The 16413-nt window shown below is 42.2% G+C and overlaps 2 protein-coding genes across 6 annotated transcripts; both read right to left on the bottom strand.

The window, feature by feature from the left end:
* Window positions 1–4763: 4763 nt before the first annotated feature.
* s100s (S100 calcium binding protein S) lies at window positions 4764–7612 on the bottom strand. Of its 5 annotated transcripts, none has more exons than XM_076879461.1 (4): window positions 7516–7612; window positions 6185–6235; window positions 5699–5852; window positions 4764–5506 (listed from the first exon to the last, which is right to left on the bottom strand). In XM_076879461.1, the coding sequence occupies exons 3-4, from the start codon at window positions 5849–5851 to the stop codon at window positions 5318–5320; spliced, it is 342 nt and encodes a 113-aa protein (XP_076735576.1). In that variant the 5' UTR covers window position 5852; window positions 6185–6235; window positions 7516–7612; the 3' UTR covers window positions 4764–5317. The 5 variants fall into 5 exon arrangements, with proteins under 5 accessions (XP_076735576.1, XP_004549132.1, XP_004549133.1 ...); XM_004549075.2 differs by having other exon boundaries at window positions 6189–6235; XM_004549076.2 differs by lacking the exon at window positions 6185–6235.
* A 1657-nt stretch (window positions 7613–9269) lies between these two features.
* On the bottom strand, window positions 9270–16212 carry s100u (S100 calcium binding protein U). Its single transcript, XM_004549073.3, has 3 exons — window positions 15993–16212; window positions 13302–13434; window positions 9270–12971 (listed from the first exon to the last, which is right to left on the bottom strand). Exons 2-3 carry the CDS (start codon window positions 13419–13421, stop codon window positions 12450–12452), a joined length of 642 nt encoding a protein of 213 aa, XP_004549130.2. The 5' UTR covers window positions 13422–13434; window positions 15993–16212; the 3' UTR covers window positions 9270–12449.
* Window positions 16213–16413: the final 201 nt, after the last annotated feature.

Genomic DNA, 16413 nt, shown 5'->3' with positions numbered 1-16413 from the left:
GAGTATCATGTTAAGAACAAATGGCTGATGTGCCTACAATGAACACCCGGCATGTGCCGTGTGTAGATCTAAGATAAATGCAGTGCTAAAAACAGACAAAGAGGTAGAGTAGTATCATTACAGCCATGTCAAGGACACTTAATGTGAAGGGGGAAAAAACAGGAGCAATTGACACCATCACTCTCTCATTCCCTACTTTTCTTACGTATCATTCGCCCCTCTCCTTTACCTTCTTCACCCTGTCTGTGTTATTTGAGGTTGTCTCCTTGACTCTCACGGAGGACACCGTCACCGTTCGCCTGTGTGTGATGCCAAGAGTTTGTACTTAAGCTCATTAAGGAGAGCCACAAGTTGGGTTTCATTAGTCCTAATATGGAGATGACTTTCAGCCTTCTCATGCGTGCTGTCACGTCATGGATATTTGTTTGCCGTTACCTGTTTAAGCAGTTCATAGGTGTCGGGTGACTTACGTAGCACTTTTTTTTTAACCTGCTTGGCTACAAATTTTTTTTTTTAATGTTCGCAAAAACCACACAGAGATTACTTAATTAAATAAAATACCGATATTTCAAATTCTGAAATAAATGCAAGAGTATAGAAATAGAGGCTTTATCAACAAAACATACTGAAAGAAACAAAAGTAAAAGATGTCAATCTGCAGAAAAATGATCCCTGTGAGCAATATTATTTTTTTAATCTTTCTGATAAGATTTAGTACAGTGTTTTTAAACTTTGTACCTCAACTTAGTCACATCAGTCTCCATCTTGATCTTCTTAGCTTTAACTCTAAAGTGCTCTTTGTGTGTGCGTGGTCAAGTTGGTGGTTTGTATTACACTTTTAAAGATTATTTCAGAATTTTTATGAGTAAGAATTGTAATTTAAATGGTCATGCAAAAGCATAAAAAATTCCTGAAGTTCAATTAAAAGAAACAAAAAGCACTTCAGAAGTTGAGGTAATGCCCTTTTCACTAACAAAGCCTGCTCTTTATCAATGTAATCCACTTGCTTGCTGACTTCTTTCTGGCAATGTGCTGCACCCATAAGGTCTCCCTGCGGTCTTCTATCAAGATGGATTTCATGAAGCGGAGGAAAGCAGGCCTTCTCAAATTCTACCCAAGAGGGAGGGAGATACACCTGGAAAAGAATGAATCGTCAAATGATATAGACCTGGAGCCACCTATGCTACTGTATACTCGAATGACTAATTTTAGTTTGCTCTCACATCAGTGCCGTCAGGGCTGTCATGCAATCGTTGAGCCCCTCTCAGGCTTGCATGACAGCCTGACATGATCGCTTCAGGATTCACTGCCTGATGGACAGGGTGGCTTGACATCTGGGTGTCGCTTGACCTGCTCTGTTGGTAACCGAAGTGTTCCTGCAGGTCCTTATCAGATGCTTCAGGCTCTGTGCCAGTGACATGGCCTGGCTTTGTAATGCTCGTCTCCTCTCCTCACACAGGATGCACCTGCCATGCAGAGACTGTTGTCTTTAAGTTTAAATCAGCTCACCTCACGAGGTCAGGCGTGCTCTTAGACACTGTTTGCAGGATGTCTCCGCACTGTTGTTCATCCCCGTGTGGTTGAAAAGGTCATTTGACTGAGAATTAAGTAACTGCTCTGAAGCATAACTCATGCAGCATGTCTGTCTCACCCTGATTCAGAGCTGATAAACCTCAGCTACAAGCCTACAATTCACCGGACAAACCCAGGACTGCTCTCAATATACATATAAGACAGAATTGCAGAGTTAGGAAAAGTACTTTTTATGTGATGCATGCTTTTCTCCTAAGACTTTTACACTTTAGTAGTACACTGCTCAAAAAATTAAAGAAAAACTTTAAAAAGACAAATCCCAGTAGGAAAAAAATGCTGGATATCTATAGTGACATGGACTCAATAATGGGTTAGGAGTGAAAGGATGCCCTGTCGTTTGATGGAAATGATAATTATCAACGTACAGAGGCCTGAATTCAAAGACACCAGGAAAATCAAATTAAAAATGATGCAGGCTAGTACATTTTGCTGAAATTTTATTGCTTTTATGAATGGCTGACAATGATGCATGCTACCAGTGACAGAACAGATGGTTTCCTGGGGAAGTTCCTGGACAGTCTGAGGTGCAACCTGGTGGAATTGAATGGACCGAGACACAACGTCCCAGAGCTGTTCTAGTGGATTTAGGTTAGGTGAATGTGGCGGGCAGTTAATGGTATCAATTCCTTTATCCTTTAAGAACTGCCTGCATGCTCTCCCACATGAGGCATTGTTGTACACCAGGAGGAACCCAGGACCCACTGCACCAGTGTAGTATCTGACGGTGTGTTCAAGGGTTTCATCCTGATACCTAATGGCAGGTCTGTGTGTCTTTCCATGAATATGCCTCCCCAGACCATCACTGACCTACCACCAAACTGGTCATGCTGAACAATCTTATAGGCAGACCCTTTCCTGTCTGTCACATGTGCTCATAGCGAACCTGCTCTCACCAGTGAAAAGTACAGGGTGCCAGTGGTTGAAGCACCAATTCTGGTATTCAATGGCAAATTCCGATCAGCTCCACTAGAGGACATCGGGCCTGAGGCAAAGTCTGTTTCTGAGTGTTTGAGCAGAGACATTCACACCAGTGGCCTGTTGGAAGTCATTTTGTAGCTCATCCTGTTCTTCTTTGCAGAAAGGACCAGATACCGGTCTTGGTGATGGATTAAGGACCTTCTACAACCCTGTCCAGCTCTCCTAGTGTAACTGCCTATCTCCTGGAATCTCCTTCCTCCTCTTGAGACTTTGGTGGGAGATGCAGCAAACCTTCTGGAAATAGCACTTATTGATGTTCCATGTTGGGGGACTTGGATTTTCACTTCATGACTCTGACCCTAGTCAAATGCAAAAAAGTGAAAAACAGTCGGAAAAGACGAGCATGGAAAAAAATGTCAGCGGCCTGTTTTGAAGGTTGTGTCGTTGTTGCCACTCCAGCACACTTGGTGTTAATTTTATTAACACCAAAGCAGCTAAACCTTTGGCACTTTTACCCAAGTAAAATATATGGCGTGTGCCCTCCATGTGTGTTGCAGATTGACTTGACTTGGTATCTCAGACTTGTACAGAAAGGCAAGCAGAGCTGACAAACCAGTTTGCTTCACTAGATTCAGGTGACAAACAAATCAAACTAAATTCCATTTCAGGATTTTGCCTGTTTTTCACATGTGAATTGTGGCTTTCCTGCATCTTGTTGCTCTCACCCTCAACATCTTTATCTTTCTACCCTTCCTAGCTGAAGGAGTTTTAGAGTTTTTTTATTTGAAGTGACTATAAACATTTACAGGCAGTTTCCCTGACACTGAATAACCCAATTGCTCAAAGCAAAAAAGGAAGAATTCAGTGAAGATCTTCACTAAAAACAGTTTCTAGTCTAAGACAGTTAGACAGCTGGGAAGCCAAGCCTTGAAATGTGCAGCATAGAGGGAAAATATTACTAGAATTACAAATTTTATTCTGCAGAATTAGGTCCACTGTTATGATCTGTATATTTTTTTTTCCCCCTTGACTGCTAGATCCGTGTGTGTGTTGTACTTTTCTCTTATTTACTTTCCTCACTGCAAGTCGTTGAAACTAATCATTGCTCTGGAATGAAACAAGAAAAGCAGTAAACAAGACCGTTAACAGCCATAAAAGGTCGTTTGCTTTGCCTCGGGCCAAAACAGGGTTAACATTTACACGCGTTGTTTTGAAATCATTACCTGTCTGCGGGCTGCGCACCTCGAGCTCAAATATTCAAACCGACCAACCAGAGGACACCTCTGGAAAACACAGAGGGCAGAGGAATGAAAGCGGATCGCTTAAGCCACGCCCGCTGACGCACTGCTGACCTGGAATCAGTTTCTTAATATTGCTGAAGGTAAGAAGAGCAGGTAGTTAAGCTCATCAGTGTCCAAGCACAATTACACCTCCAAGTGAAATCCCTCAGTGGTTTGAAAGGAGAGGATCTAATGTAATTCATCTGCTTTGTGTTCCCTCTCCAGCCATATTTTAAAAGTGACGAGCAGCTACAAAAGCCAATGAGGTGGAAGAGGACGTGTTGATTTACTGATCTATGTGTGCGTGCGTGAGAGAGGGACAGTTAGTGTGCTCACAGTCACAGCAGCTTGAGCATTCCTCTGCGATTATACCACCACTTTCCAACTTACATACTTGACTGATGTATTTCATAAATTGGATCCATTCTCTGGCTTTGCTGTCCCTCTTTTCATTTACACACACACACACACACACACACACACACACACACACACACACACACACACACACACACACACACACACACACACACACACACACAGGCATATGCACAAAAGCACTCATTATTTTGCCTCACACTCGCTCTTTTTCTTTCTCTCCTCCCTCTGTCTTCCTCTTTTGAAGAAGTTTTCTTTGCACTTCCAAGTCAAACATCTGGGTCAGCTTATATCTAGTGGAACAAGACTTGCAGGATATTGTTGGCAGGATGTGTGAGCCAGAGCAGTTTACTCTGTGGGAATCCCCAATATACAGATACACACAGACATGCATAAACACACACACACAGACAAGCAGTACTCACAAAATGTCAGTGCTTACACTCAACCACAGCCTCACAGTTTGCTGATATTCAACTCGACTTCCAGCTGCCACACGTGTGTGACAAATTATAGATTTGTACTTCTGCATTGTAAGAGTCCGCTTATATTTTCAAGTACGTGACACTGCAAACACCACGCTTAATATTTGGTTAAATGCCACGTTTAATATTTTGAAAAGATTACAAAAGCAAAAGAGAGGGGACAAATCATAAATATTTTCAAGACTGAGTACAATCTGGTATAATCTGTAACTTATTCTGTGACTAAATATATGTTGTCAAGTTATTCACGTGCAAGACATTCTCAAACATCCCCAAACTTCCTGTCTTTCCCGTGCCTTACTAAACCTAAGTGACTGCTGAATCTGAGTTAGAAGAAGCTGAAATTAACCCTGTCGTGTATATAAAACTAGCCACTGCTCTGAGAACAGTGCAACTAGCTCCGGATAAGCTGTGGTATGAGAAACAGTTGCAGAAGGAAAAACACTACTCCTCCTGAATGCTCTGTGTTCTGTGAAACCATAAACTAAAGCGCTGGACCTCTTCCCTCGTGTGTAGCTGTAGTGTTTACATATTGCATAAGATTTAAAAAAAAGAGAAGCCATTGCACTTCTGTCCTCTATCTCCTCTGCTGATTTACAGTTCTTTTACGCCCTCTCCATCTCACTTTTCTCGCCCCCCCCGCCCTCCTTCTTTTGCAGTGTTTCAATCTTTCTTCTGCGCTGACTCGCCGTCTTTGGGTTTGTCGTCTGTTTTGAACTCCAGGAAGAAGTCGTTGCAGGCGACTGTGAGGGCGCCCATCAGAATGATGAACTCGGTGAAGTCCACCTCCCCGTCGTTGTTGGCGTCCAAGTCGTTCATCACCTTCTCAACTGCTTCATTATCTTTGGAGCTCTGTCAGTGTGGAACAGAGAGAGAGACAGGCTTAAGAATGTGTTAGGTGTCATGCACGTGCATCTGTGGGCATATATAACTGCACAGGCTTGTTTGTTCTTGTGCGTCTGAGGAGATGAGCCAATATCTTTACTTGCATCATGCATATTTGTAAACTGTATTAGTGTGTTAGTGTGCAAACCACATAATTACCCCTAAATAACTCCCCAGCTCCTCTAGTAGCAGCTCCTTCAGTTCGCCCCGGCTCAGAGTGTACTTGTCGCCTTCCTTCCCCGAATACTTGTGGAAGGTCTTTATGAGCATCTGCATGGCACTCTCCAGGTTGGAACTGGGCTCCTTGGACATGCTGGAAGGGGGATTCAAGTAAAGAGGTCAGACTCTGCCACATAATGCCCGCTCCAGCCCTAGCTGCATGTGCGGTCACATAGCAGTCAAGGGTGAAGCCACCTCCATAAGAGTGATAGTTGATGGATGGATAGATAGAAGGAAGCAAAGCAAAGCAGAGAGGTTTTTCCCTATTTCTAAGCATTGGGTTTAATAATGCTCTGCATGCATTGCAGAGTCTACTAAGGTCACTGTATGTGTGTGTGTGCAACCTTAGTAGGTTTTACGTTTCAGAGATGTGGATGAAAAGATGCAGGACAGCTTTGGGAAAGCTTTTTTTTTGAACAATCTTACACACATTGTGTCCGGCATCGTGGAGCTTCTTGTGCTGGACTCGTGGAGAGACTGTGCACACACAGACACAGATAAGTCACTGTCAATGAAGCATGAGTGTGAAGGGTTTTCCAAAAACACAAACCCCAAAAACAACAACAACAACAACAAAAAAAGCACACGCTTCATTGTTCTTTGATCCTTGGGTTATCGGTGTTGTAAGCTGAATTGGTAATGCATGTACCAATTAACTCCACTGCATCAGCAATGAATGGTTTCGATGTAAACCACATCTCTCTATTTGCTGATCCTGTAACAAGTCTTATCATTCAAATGGAAACCACAAGTGAAACATAACACTTGCCTGGTAACGACATTTAGAAACTAAGGGGGCAAGTAACCTGAGTTGCCAGCATATATACTAACTAGTGCATACAGATGAGGGACTTCAATTCCACTCTTGCCAAGATGCATTCAGCTTTTGGCCCAAAGTTTAAAGTTCAGGGACCTATTAACTGGAAAACAGTGTGCAGAGCTGTGCTGATGCTAATCCTTACCACACGTAACACCAAAGGGCACAATCAGTCTGCCATGCTCCCCTGTGCATGATTTATTAATTATCATCTCTGACATAAGGAGACAGGGATGTTAATGTCAGTCACCGGTTATTGCCTCTCGTCATGCTGCAGAGCATTGTACCAGAGAGGTCAGAGCTGCAGGCAGCACAGACAAAAGATGAGGCCAGTGGACACCAAAGCTGACTCACTGGAAAATCTATAGGGGTCACTGTCTCACTGACTGGCACAATACAAAAGGAAGCCATGGAGATGGAAATGCTATCAGTGACACAGTGAGTATAGTAATAATGCATATGTATGAAGTTATCTTAACGATGAAGCAATATCCGTATCGAGTGATGCATGGCGTTAAATATCTTGAGTTTAAAAAAAAGAAGATAATCAGCTTAATGGAACAAGACATGCTGAGACTAAAAGATTTGGTATGTCCAGTATGTTCAGTATATTATCTTTCCTACCAGTGCTCTGCTGCTCTGCCACAAATCCCTACTGGCTTCGCTTGTTTCCATATTTCACTGATGTGCAAATTTCCTGTCATGCTCCTCTCAAAGCTTGCACATCAGTGGAAAGCCAGCAGTGCTTTGTCCAGACAAAAAAAATCACCAACTGACTCACGCAGTTTGTTTTCCAAGTCTGCTGCTGAGTGCCCACTATCCGTTCTGCACTAACGGCATTTGAGTATTTACTTCGGCTGTGCAGCTGCTAAAACACTTTACAAAGAAACTTTCATCGGATACAGAGGAGAAAGTCCAAAATCCAAGCTATCCGTCTTACCTGAGTACTGATGGAGGGCCTCCTTTGTCTTTGAAGAGGTGCAGGGGACAGAGCCAAGGCGGAGATGGATGGGGAGAGAGTTTGCCAGTGGCTTAAATATCACCTGTACCTCTCCCTCCTCCTCCTTAAACCCCCCCCCCCACCCAACCCCCAACTCCTTCACCCACTTACGTATACTACTTCAGTTTCCTTTACATCTATCTCTCTCTGCGCAGGTGTTCAGCTCCCCTCCTTTCTTCATCACATATGCATACAGTCATGAAAGGGAATTTATGTAAAAACAGCCTCAGATGAACAGCGTGTGATATATTACACTGTAATATATTTAAGACTAAATCAAAATGCAGAGGCAGTGTGTAAAAAATTAAGTACACCCTATGATTCATTAGCTTATATAACCTGCCTTTAGCAGCAATAACTTGAAGCACTCGTTTTCTTTATAACTTTATCAGAGGAATTTTTCTTCTTGTCAGCGTTGCTTCAGTTCATTGAGGTTTGCCAGCACTCATTTACACACGGCTCTTTTAAGGTCCTGCCACAACATTTCAATCAGTTTGAGGTTGGGACTTTGATCTGTCCATTGCAGAATCTTCATTCTTTTCTTTTCAGCCATTCTGTTGTAGATTTGCTGCTGTGCTTGTTGAATGACCCAGTTTGGGTTAAGCTTTTGCCGTCAGACAGATGGCCTCACATTTCACTCTAGTGTTCATGTTCATGGTGAAATTAATGACTGCAAGTTGCCCAGGTCCTGCACCTGCCAAACAAGCTTAAATCATCACCCCTCCACCACCGTGCAGGAGAGTTGATATGAGGTGTGCTTCATGGCTAAACATCTCCATTTTGGTCTCGTCTGTCCAAGGCTGTTTCGGAAGCCTTGGGATTTGTTCAGATGCAATTTTGCAAATCTAAGCTCTGCTGCAATGTTCATTTTAAAAGTTTTTTCTTGGAACCTCTTCCAAAACACCACGCTTTTTTTTAGTCTTTTCTAATTTCTAACATTTAACATGCTAACTGAAACCTGTAGAGTCTCCAGTGCAGCTCTTGGGTGTTTTGCAGAGTCTCTAAGCGTTGCATGGTCTGTCCTTTGGGTGAATTTGCTGGGCTGCCCATTCCTGGAACAATTGACAACTGTCTTTCCACCTATCTTTCTCACAGTAGAATGATGGACAAAAACCTGTTTGGAAATGGCAAAGTACCGCCTTCTGAGATTGAAGGGCAGCAACAAATGCTTCTTTAAGATCATTGCTCATGTCTTTCCTTCATGGCACTCTGCCAACACTTTCCTTCTTAATTTCTTTGGAAGCAGTAAGGGTGTATTTAGTTTTTCTCACTGATTCTGCATTTTGGCTTAATTTCTTTTGAATAAATGATGAAACTGTGTAATCTGTCATGTGCTGCTTTTCATCTGAGGTTGTATCAGAATACTTTTACTGACCACTACCATTAAATGACAGAAAATGGATAGATAGATTTTTAGCTCATGTTACCCTTTAACTATTCAACAGAATTTCAGCTTCTTGTACTTTATGGATCTTCATCCAAATTGTGCTCAATCTCATGGCCACACTTGTGCAAAACACCCATGCAGTGATGTATTTACTTTCTTTACTTCACAGATTATGTTAACCTGTAAGTTGTGGTGCATCATCAGTCAGATGAGCTTCTACGTCACTGACTTTCAGGTATTTTACATCCTGATTTGTAAAAACCTTAACACCAACACCAGGATTTTTAATTGAACAATCTACAAAAACTTGTTATTGTCACAGTTTATTCAATGTTAGCCATTACACTTTACATAAAATTATCCAAAACGATACAGCGTTACATATGAAGTTAAAAAATCAGCATAATAAAGTTTACTGTACAGGTCAGTGGACCTGAATAAGTCCAACTGCTGTACTTGGCAGGACTGCATTAATGCACAGTGATAAAAGCCTGCACAGTTCCCTGGGAACGGCCCCGTAATCACAAACATTATGACTCACACGTTCGTACACTCGTACGTGTATCACTTTGGAGATTCTTAACGCATGCTATTATCTTCATCTTCTGTATCTCAGAATGAAAGAGATTCATTGTGTCGCAATGAAAACACGACGGCAAACAATCCCCACTGCAAATCTGCTGTGCTCAGTTCCAGCATGTTTTTAATCTACATGAGTTAAAGCTGGGTGGGGTTTGCACTAAGGGACAGAATAATAACACTGCCATTGCAAACAGTTTAAGCTCTCTGAAAGAGGCTGCAGCTCTCATAGGTCATCATCGCAGAGATTCAAATATTACCTTTGTTAGATGATGTGCAACCCAGGTATGCTCACTTCAAAAACACGGCATCTGCTGTTAGTGCAAGTTAAACAGGAAGCTGACTACAGCAATTTAAGAGATCATGGTTCTATTAGTCATAGGAAGTACCAGAATGTATTTGCAGTATAAAAATTATACGTATTTTATTAAAAGAAATCATAACGTAGTGTAAAAAGCCCCGATTGTTCAGTAAGTGTGTTAATAATAACTGCGGCGGGAAACGTAGCATACTGTGAGTATAAAGTCTGAGCAGAGTGTGTAAATGAGGTTATTTACAATGGGAGTGTCGCAGTGAGCCATGGCGGTCACATGACTCAAGGCTTATTCATCTTGCCCGTGTTGCTGTTGAGCGGTTTGCGGTGCCAGGTGCTCTAACAGTACATAAGGTACACATTTGGTCCGCTGCCCAAAATGTGTGTGCCTGAAGCACTTTGCAGCTGGTCTCACAGACCTGCAACACAGCAGGCCTGCAACACAAACCTTTTTGTTTTCATGGGTGCATTATTGATGATGAAACAATTTGCAAATCATTAAATTGTAATTAACAAATTGCATATAATGTGACAAAGAAGTACACTTTCAAGTTTATCTCCATAGTGGTCCAGATAAGAGTTATGTATAGGCTTAATAGTTAATTATAAAGAGGCCATGTAGAACTTAAATAATGGCCACAATAATGGTAATAAAATGGTAATATGTTTCCAAAAGCATGCAACATCTCATTATTAGCCTTTTGCAGAAGCTCACACATTGATGGCTCAGTATTCTTTTTTTCTTCTTCTTTTTTTTTTTTGCTTAAAAAAAAAAAGGCACAACCTCTGACAATGATACCTTTGACACTACCACCTCGTCTGATAGGCAGGTTCACTGGAGCCCGGGATTACTTTCATGTAATTGTTTGTGTCCCAGGGTGTGTTACCCATCAAATGCCTAATCCAGTAGTTTCCCAATGCCTAATGCCCAAGGATCCAGTTGCAGGTCAAACGGGGTCTTTAAACAGAATGAGAGTGTGACTGACAGACAAACACACAGGGATGAACAAACGGTGCCTAAACCAGCAAAAAAACAACAACCCCAAAACAAAACAAAACAAAGAAACAAAAAAAAAAACCCCACCCACGACGATGAACAACTATAAGGAAAGCCTCCAAAACAGAGGTCAAGTCACTCCTCCTCTGTCCTGTGCTGCCAGTGATCACTCCTGATAATGAACCGCCCAACACCTAAGGGTTAAATAGGCAGGACTTGCTGTCTCAAATACACATAATACAGGCACTAATTTTTAAAAAGTGACACCTGTTAAGGCTGCTTGACTTCTTGGCTTTTAGTTATCATGTTCTTCTCTTCAACTTAGGTTACAAGAGCGTCTTTTCTGACCTGCCCCTCTAGTGACCAGCCCACTCATATGAGGCTCATCTGGGCTCCCCTTTGGCCACTTAATGGCCCTTTGGTGTGGATTCCAACCCTGAACCTTAATTATTTAGCCAAAGGTCACACCTGATCTTCCAGTTCCTAATTTATGGCAGACTAAAAGTGACGAGAATACGCTGCAGACACCAGATGAAGTTAACTTTTGCAGCACAGTGAGCCCGTGAAGCAGACTTGAAAGAGAAAGAAGAAGGAGGTTTAAAGGAGGCCAATACCACAGTTAAGACAAGCTGAAGTAATGCAAAGCATCAGCAAAACACTTCTGTTTATTGTCATGCTCAATCAGAAATATAGCACGAGAATGTTAGTAAAAATGTACTGTCAGATTTTCATGCACCTAATGCAGGAACACTTTGACACATTCAGAAATACACTTTAAAGAGTTGGAAGAGAGGGAAAAAAGCACCCTAGGGTCTGTATGGAAAATCAATTATAGTTAAAGAGGAAAACAGCTACCCTCTTTTAGCACTAAATAACAGATATGATCAATGTATTTTGTTCTAAAAAGGTGCGAACAACTTATTAAACAAAAAAGTTGTTGTAAAATGTTATTTCTTATCTTTAGGGATGCTGGCAGATGTTTCGTGTTGTTATTTTTAGCCAAATCAAAGCTATCTAATGTATAGGAATTTTTGGCTATTAATCTCAAAAGCATATTTCCTAAAATGTCAAACTATTCCTTTAAGATGTAATTTACTTCTGTTTTATCAAGGACCCAAAGGACTGCATGGCACAACTGTGCAGGAAGCACAGGTTTGGGTTTAAGCTAAAGGTCTTGTTGGCAGTGGTGCGTTGGTCACGTGTGCAGCAAGGTTTTCACAGGGACACGGCATGCACGGGATAGCGTACGTCTGCATGCTATCATAGTATATTATCATAATGAGGTAAATGTGCTATATAGTGGGATGCACATGCTGTACATAAGAACATAGTGGTAACTAGTAGTACAAAGCAATAAACTGACAGTTATTATCTTATAAAAAGGAATATCTTGTTATTTTTTTAGAGCTGGTCTTGTAGTGTTTTAACTTTTCCCAATATTGCTTTATTTCAAAGTTCTGTGTTTGAAACATAAAAAAAAAAATCATTAGTGGCTTTTCGATTTGTTTTAACATTGATAAGGCTGTGCTTTGTGTAGTGTTTTGAATGTGTGTAGTGTGATTTCTTTTCTTTTTTTGTTGTGAAGGATGAATTGTCCCCTATGAGGTCGCCTCCTCTGTCTTCTTTTCCACATCTTCCTTCACAGCAGCGGGGAGCTTGTCTGCAGTTTCCCCCACCTTTACCGTTTCCTCCACGTTTTCCTCCGCTTTTACAGCCACTTCTCCTGCTTTTGCAGCTGTGGCAGACACAGCTGCTTCCTTTGCTGCCTCCGGCTGCGTCTGCCCCTCTGCCTTTGCTTCTACCTTTACTTCTGCCTTTGCGTCTGCATTTGCTTCTACCTTCACTTCAGCACTTGCTGCTGGCTTTGCCTCTTCGTTCGCCTCGGGCTTCGCTTCCTCGTTCGCGTTGGGCTTCTGAGCGTCCTTGTTGGGGACGCTTTGTGCCACTTGTGCAGATGCAGAATTCTGTGCAGGTTCCTCTTTGGCGAGCGAACGTTGCTCACTCAGCGAGCAGGCCACATAGCCGACTAGCTTCATGAACTCCTCAAAGCCAACCTTGCCATCTTGGTCGCTATCCAGCCCCTTACCCATGTTGTCTATCGCTTCTTTGCTGTCTGTGTCCTGAATAGTAGGCACATACAATCATGATGATTAGTAACTCTACCTCACCTCTTACTGGTCATATCACCGTACATGATTAGTAAATGGCCCTCTATCAGTAGCTCCGTTTACATTATAATGTTGATCCGTGTCATTTCATCATACCGGATCACTTTTCCCATGTACTGGCTGTATATTACAGCAACATTTGTTCACAGTTAACATTTCAAAAATCTGGACAGGTTAAGGCTGGCCAGGGCTAACACAACACCATTGTCTGCTTTTGTGGAAGATGATTACATAATCCAAATATAAGCAACAATTCTGAGATTTCAACAAAGATTTCCTAACCGTGAGGATGTTTCCCAGCTGGGATGAGACAAGGTTTTGGAATTCTTTCTTCCCTAGACTCTCCCTTCCTTTGGACGACTTCAGGAAGACCTTCACCATGGTCTGAATGGCACTCTCCATGACTTCTCTCTCTCTAAAAAAGGGAGAGATAAAAACAATGATCATAGATAGATAGATACTTAGATGGTTATAATCACTGTTGCGTGCTGTTTGAGGGAAGTTGCATGGAGACAGTGTGGTTCAAGTGTGTTGCAGTAACAGGCACATGCAGTGGAAAATGAAACAGAGGATCTCCTCATTTCCATGCGCGTCCTTTTGTTTCAGGTGTTGAGCCTTGAGTTCCAATAAGGGAGGGATGGTGACGTGAGATAAGTGGAGAGGGTGAGAGGGAGTCTGATTGAGAGACAAGCTGTAACACACAATGGAAGTTCTGATCTTTGATAGGTCATCTGATCTACTGAAGCTACCGAGGGGACTGGGCTTCAGATTACCTAAGGGATTACCTAGTCCCTGTTTGCGCTTCTCTCCCGCTCCCCCTCTCCCTCATTCTGTCTTGCTTTTGCTACCTTGCCAGCTGTACTTGCCTCTCTCTTACCTGCTACTGTCTCTTTCTTGTTTTCACTCTGTTATCCCCTTTCACGCTACCAAATGGGACAATTAGGCCTGCTGTGGATTATCACTCTTTCATTACACATCAGCAGCCAATTCCTATACATTAAAACCTTTGCAGATGTTTGGAGTCTGACAGAGAGACTATCAGGACCTTAGATCTTTACAAACTCGTTCATATAGTCTACAGGCATTTCCCCAAGTTTAACATGCCAATAGGTGACACATGTTCGCAGAAATTCCATTCATCGCTGCCTGTTGAAATCACTTAAGACAGGAATTTACAGGCCAGTTCCGAGTTAGTCTGCCCCAACGCAGAGAGAAGATATGTTTAAGGCAAACATATTGCATGTCAACTTCAGAATTCAAATGTAGCAGCGCAAAGTACAAAACAGAAACAAACTGTTCTTTGTTTCAACAAGGAAGCTGTCATGCAGAAAATTAACATCATTAGTTACTAAAGTCTGTGCACTTTACAACACCCACCTGAAGTTTATGGTGCTAGTGTTAGTTTCAGCATATGTTAATTAGCAGCAGGCTTTGACACCATAGAGTGTTTTAAATCTAACACTTGCAGCTGACCTACTGCTCTGTATCTGTCTGACCTTGTTGTGCCACAACAGAGCGCACAATATAACCACACGTTTGCATGCAGGCGAGTGAGCACATCTCTGATCGTCAAAACAGCTGTCACTGAACAATAGTGGCCTAATAAAGTTACAAACAAGCGTGTGTGTGTGTGTGCGTAAGTATTTTCAAGGAAAGTTAGTTTCACCAGTTTTAAACTGCCCAGCTATGGATGAAGAAATCGACTGTTAATTTCTTGTTATGCTAAAACAAACAAACTCGGGCCTTTTAGGAACTTTAGGGGACTTCTTCCTCCGCTGGTGACACACCCTCCACAGCCTGAATGCACAAGAGCCTTAACTGCGTCCTACTCAAAATACATTTCTTCTATTTACAGCCTGACATTTCTTTCATTTCTCACATTCATTGTTCACCTACGACCTGCCGTAAGTCAGTATTGCTTGAATAGCTTCTAAAAGCGCGCACGATTTTAAACAAATATCCCACGTCAGAGCTTCACCTTGTTGGACTCGGGAGAGAAGGCACATTAATCCCCGCTATTTGCCTTAAAGGCCCCAAAACTACTGCGCAAATAATTAAATATGCAGGCCTACAACCAGAGGTTTCCCATTTCCCTCCAGAGCCCAGAGAGGATTGAGTATTGCGTTTCCAAACGGGCGAATGTGATACGGTAGGTGCGCAGAGTAATGACAATACTACCGCTAGTGTGGCATTAAATATTGAGAGAGGAACAAGTTAGGTTGTGGCTGTAAAATACAGCGCGCAGTCATTGTCTTTCTTCCAAGTTTGCAAATACAGAAAACTCAGACAATGTTGAATCCACATCGTCCACAAGCATGACGCTTTTTTCCAGGACTCAACCCAAATACCACAAGTAGACTAGTTTTAAATGTTTAAGCCAAAACAAATAAAATTGTCACAAGTGACAGACACAGCTATACAAAACTCCACTCAGCAAGACAAACTGCCGCCTTCACGGGCCTCTCGATTAAAAGCATATTGTGCGCAAAGGTGTAAAAACCGGCACCAAAAATCGCTCAAAAATGCATTTTTACGCGCGACCCGGATGCCTGGTTGATGTGTCACGTTAAAGCCCAATACTGTCACTCAGAGTTACTTTAATTTTTTGTACCATTTGGCATTTGGCAAAATGGTCGGCATCTGCCTTAATCATATCAAATATATTTTCCAAGAAAAGGAGCTCATGCTTCAACCCCACACAGTTTGTAAAAGCTAAAATGTAAACGCACATGAAAGCAAAACAGCCACTAACTATAATGATTTACTTTTTTTTTTATGGAAGTGCAACGTGAACTCAAAACTTCGGTAGAGTCGAGTCATTGAAACCGTCCCGCAGTCAGACAGCGGCCAAATTTCATGGGATGGCTCTTGCGAGAGTTTATCGAAACGTGGCAAAAAAAACCCGATGAGCAAATAAGCTGCATACACGGAGGAGATCACTAAAATAAGCCAAAAAGTACCCTTTTAACTCACCGTTTACAGCCTGCGGGACAAGAGAAGTATACAAATGTGCGCAAATTTGAGTTTCTGCCCTCTTCTCCACCTTTCTACGCTGCTTTGCGCCCAGAGAACTTGCCAAACTAGTAGGACTGCAGAATCTCTTCCGTGATTTAGGTTTTTTTTTTCTGTCCTTAAAACTTTTCCCCCTTCACAAGTCAGAGGGCGTGTACCTGGAAGAGAGAGAGCGGAGAATTGGGAATGTGCAAGAGCGCGACCCCAACTTTCGTGAAAAGGGAGTGAAAGTGTATCAAAACACTTATACTCGGTTTTTATTGGAATTATCTTTGGCTCTCGAGCCAGCTGTTTCACGTCATGTGTGATTTGTTCAGTTTCACGCCAACTAGGCAGGCTTGTGGCTTGGAGCGGCTTCATCTGCTGGGACGAGGAGACAGGG

Source organism: Maylandia zebra, linkage group LG22, assembly GCF_041146795.1.
Source record: "Maylandia zebra isolate NMK-2024a linkage group LG22, Mzebra_GT3a, whole genome shotgun sequence".
Taxonomy (NCBI): domain Eukaryota; kingdom Metazoa; phylum Chordata; class Actinopteri; order Cichliformes; family Cichlidae; genus Maylandia; species Maylandia zebra.
This window is presented reverse-complemented; position numbering and strand designations above follow the sequence as displayed.

Excerpts from the sequence above, each read along its gene's own strand:
- s100s (XM_076879459.1), bottom strand. The coding sequence starts at position 6,352 with ATGAAGCGTGTGCTTTTTTTGTTGTTGTTGTTGTTGTTTTTGGGGTTT. Across the intron at positions 5,853-6,188 it reads TCCACGATGCCGGACACAAT|CATGTCCAAGGAGCCCAGTT; the intron begins GTGTGTAAGATT and ends TCCCCCTTCCAG. Across the intron at positions 5,507-5,698 it reads AGCTGGGGAGTTATTTAGGG|AGCTCCAAAGATAATGAAGC; the intron begins GTAATTATGTGG and ends CCACACTGACAG.
- s100u (XM_004549073.3), bottom strand. The coding sequence starts at position 13,421 with ATGGAGAGTGCCATTCAGACCATGGTGAAGGTCTTCCTGAAGTCGTCC. Across the intron at positions 12,972-13,301 it reads AGCTGGGAAACATCCTCACG|GACACAGACAGCAAAGAAGC; the intron begins GTTAGGAAATCT and ends CCTACTATTCAG.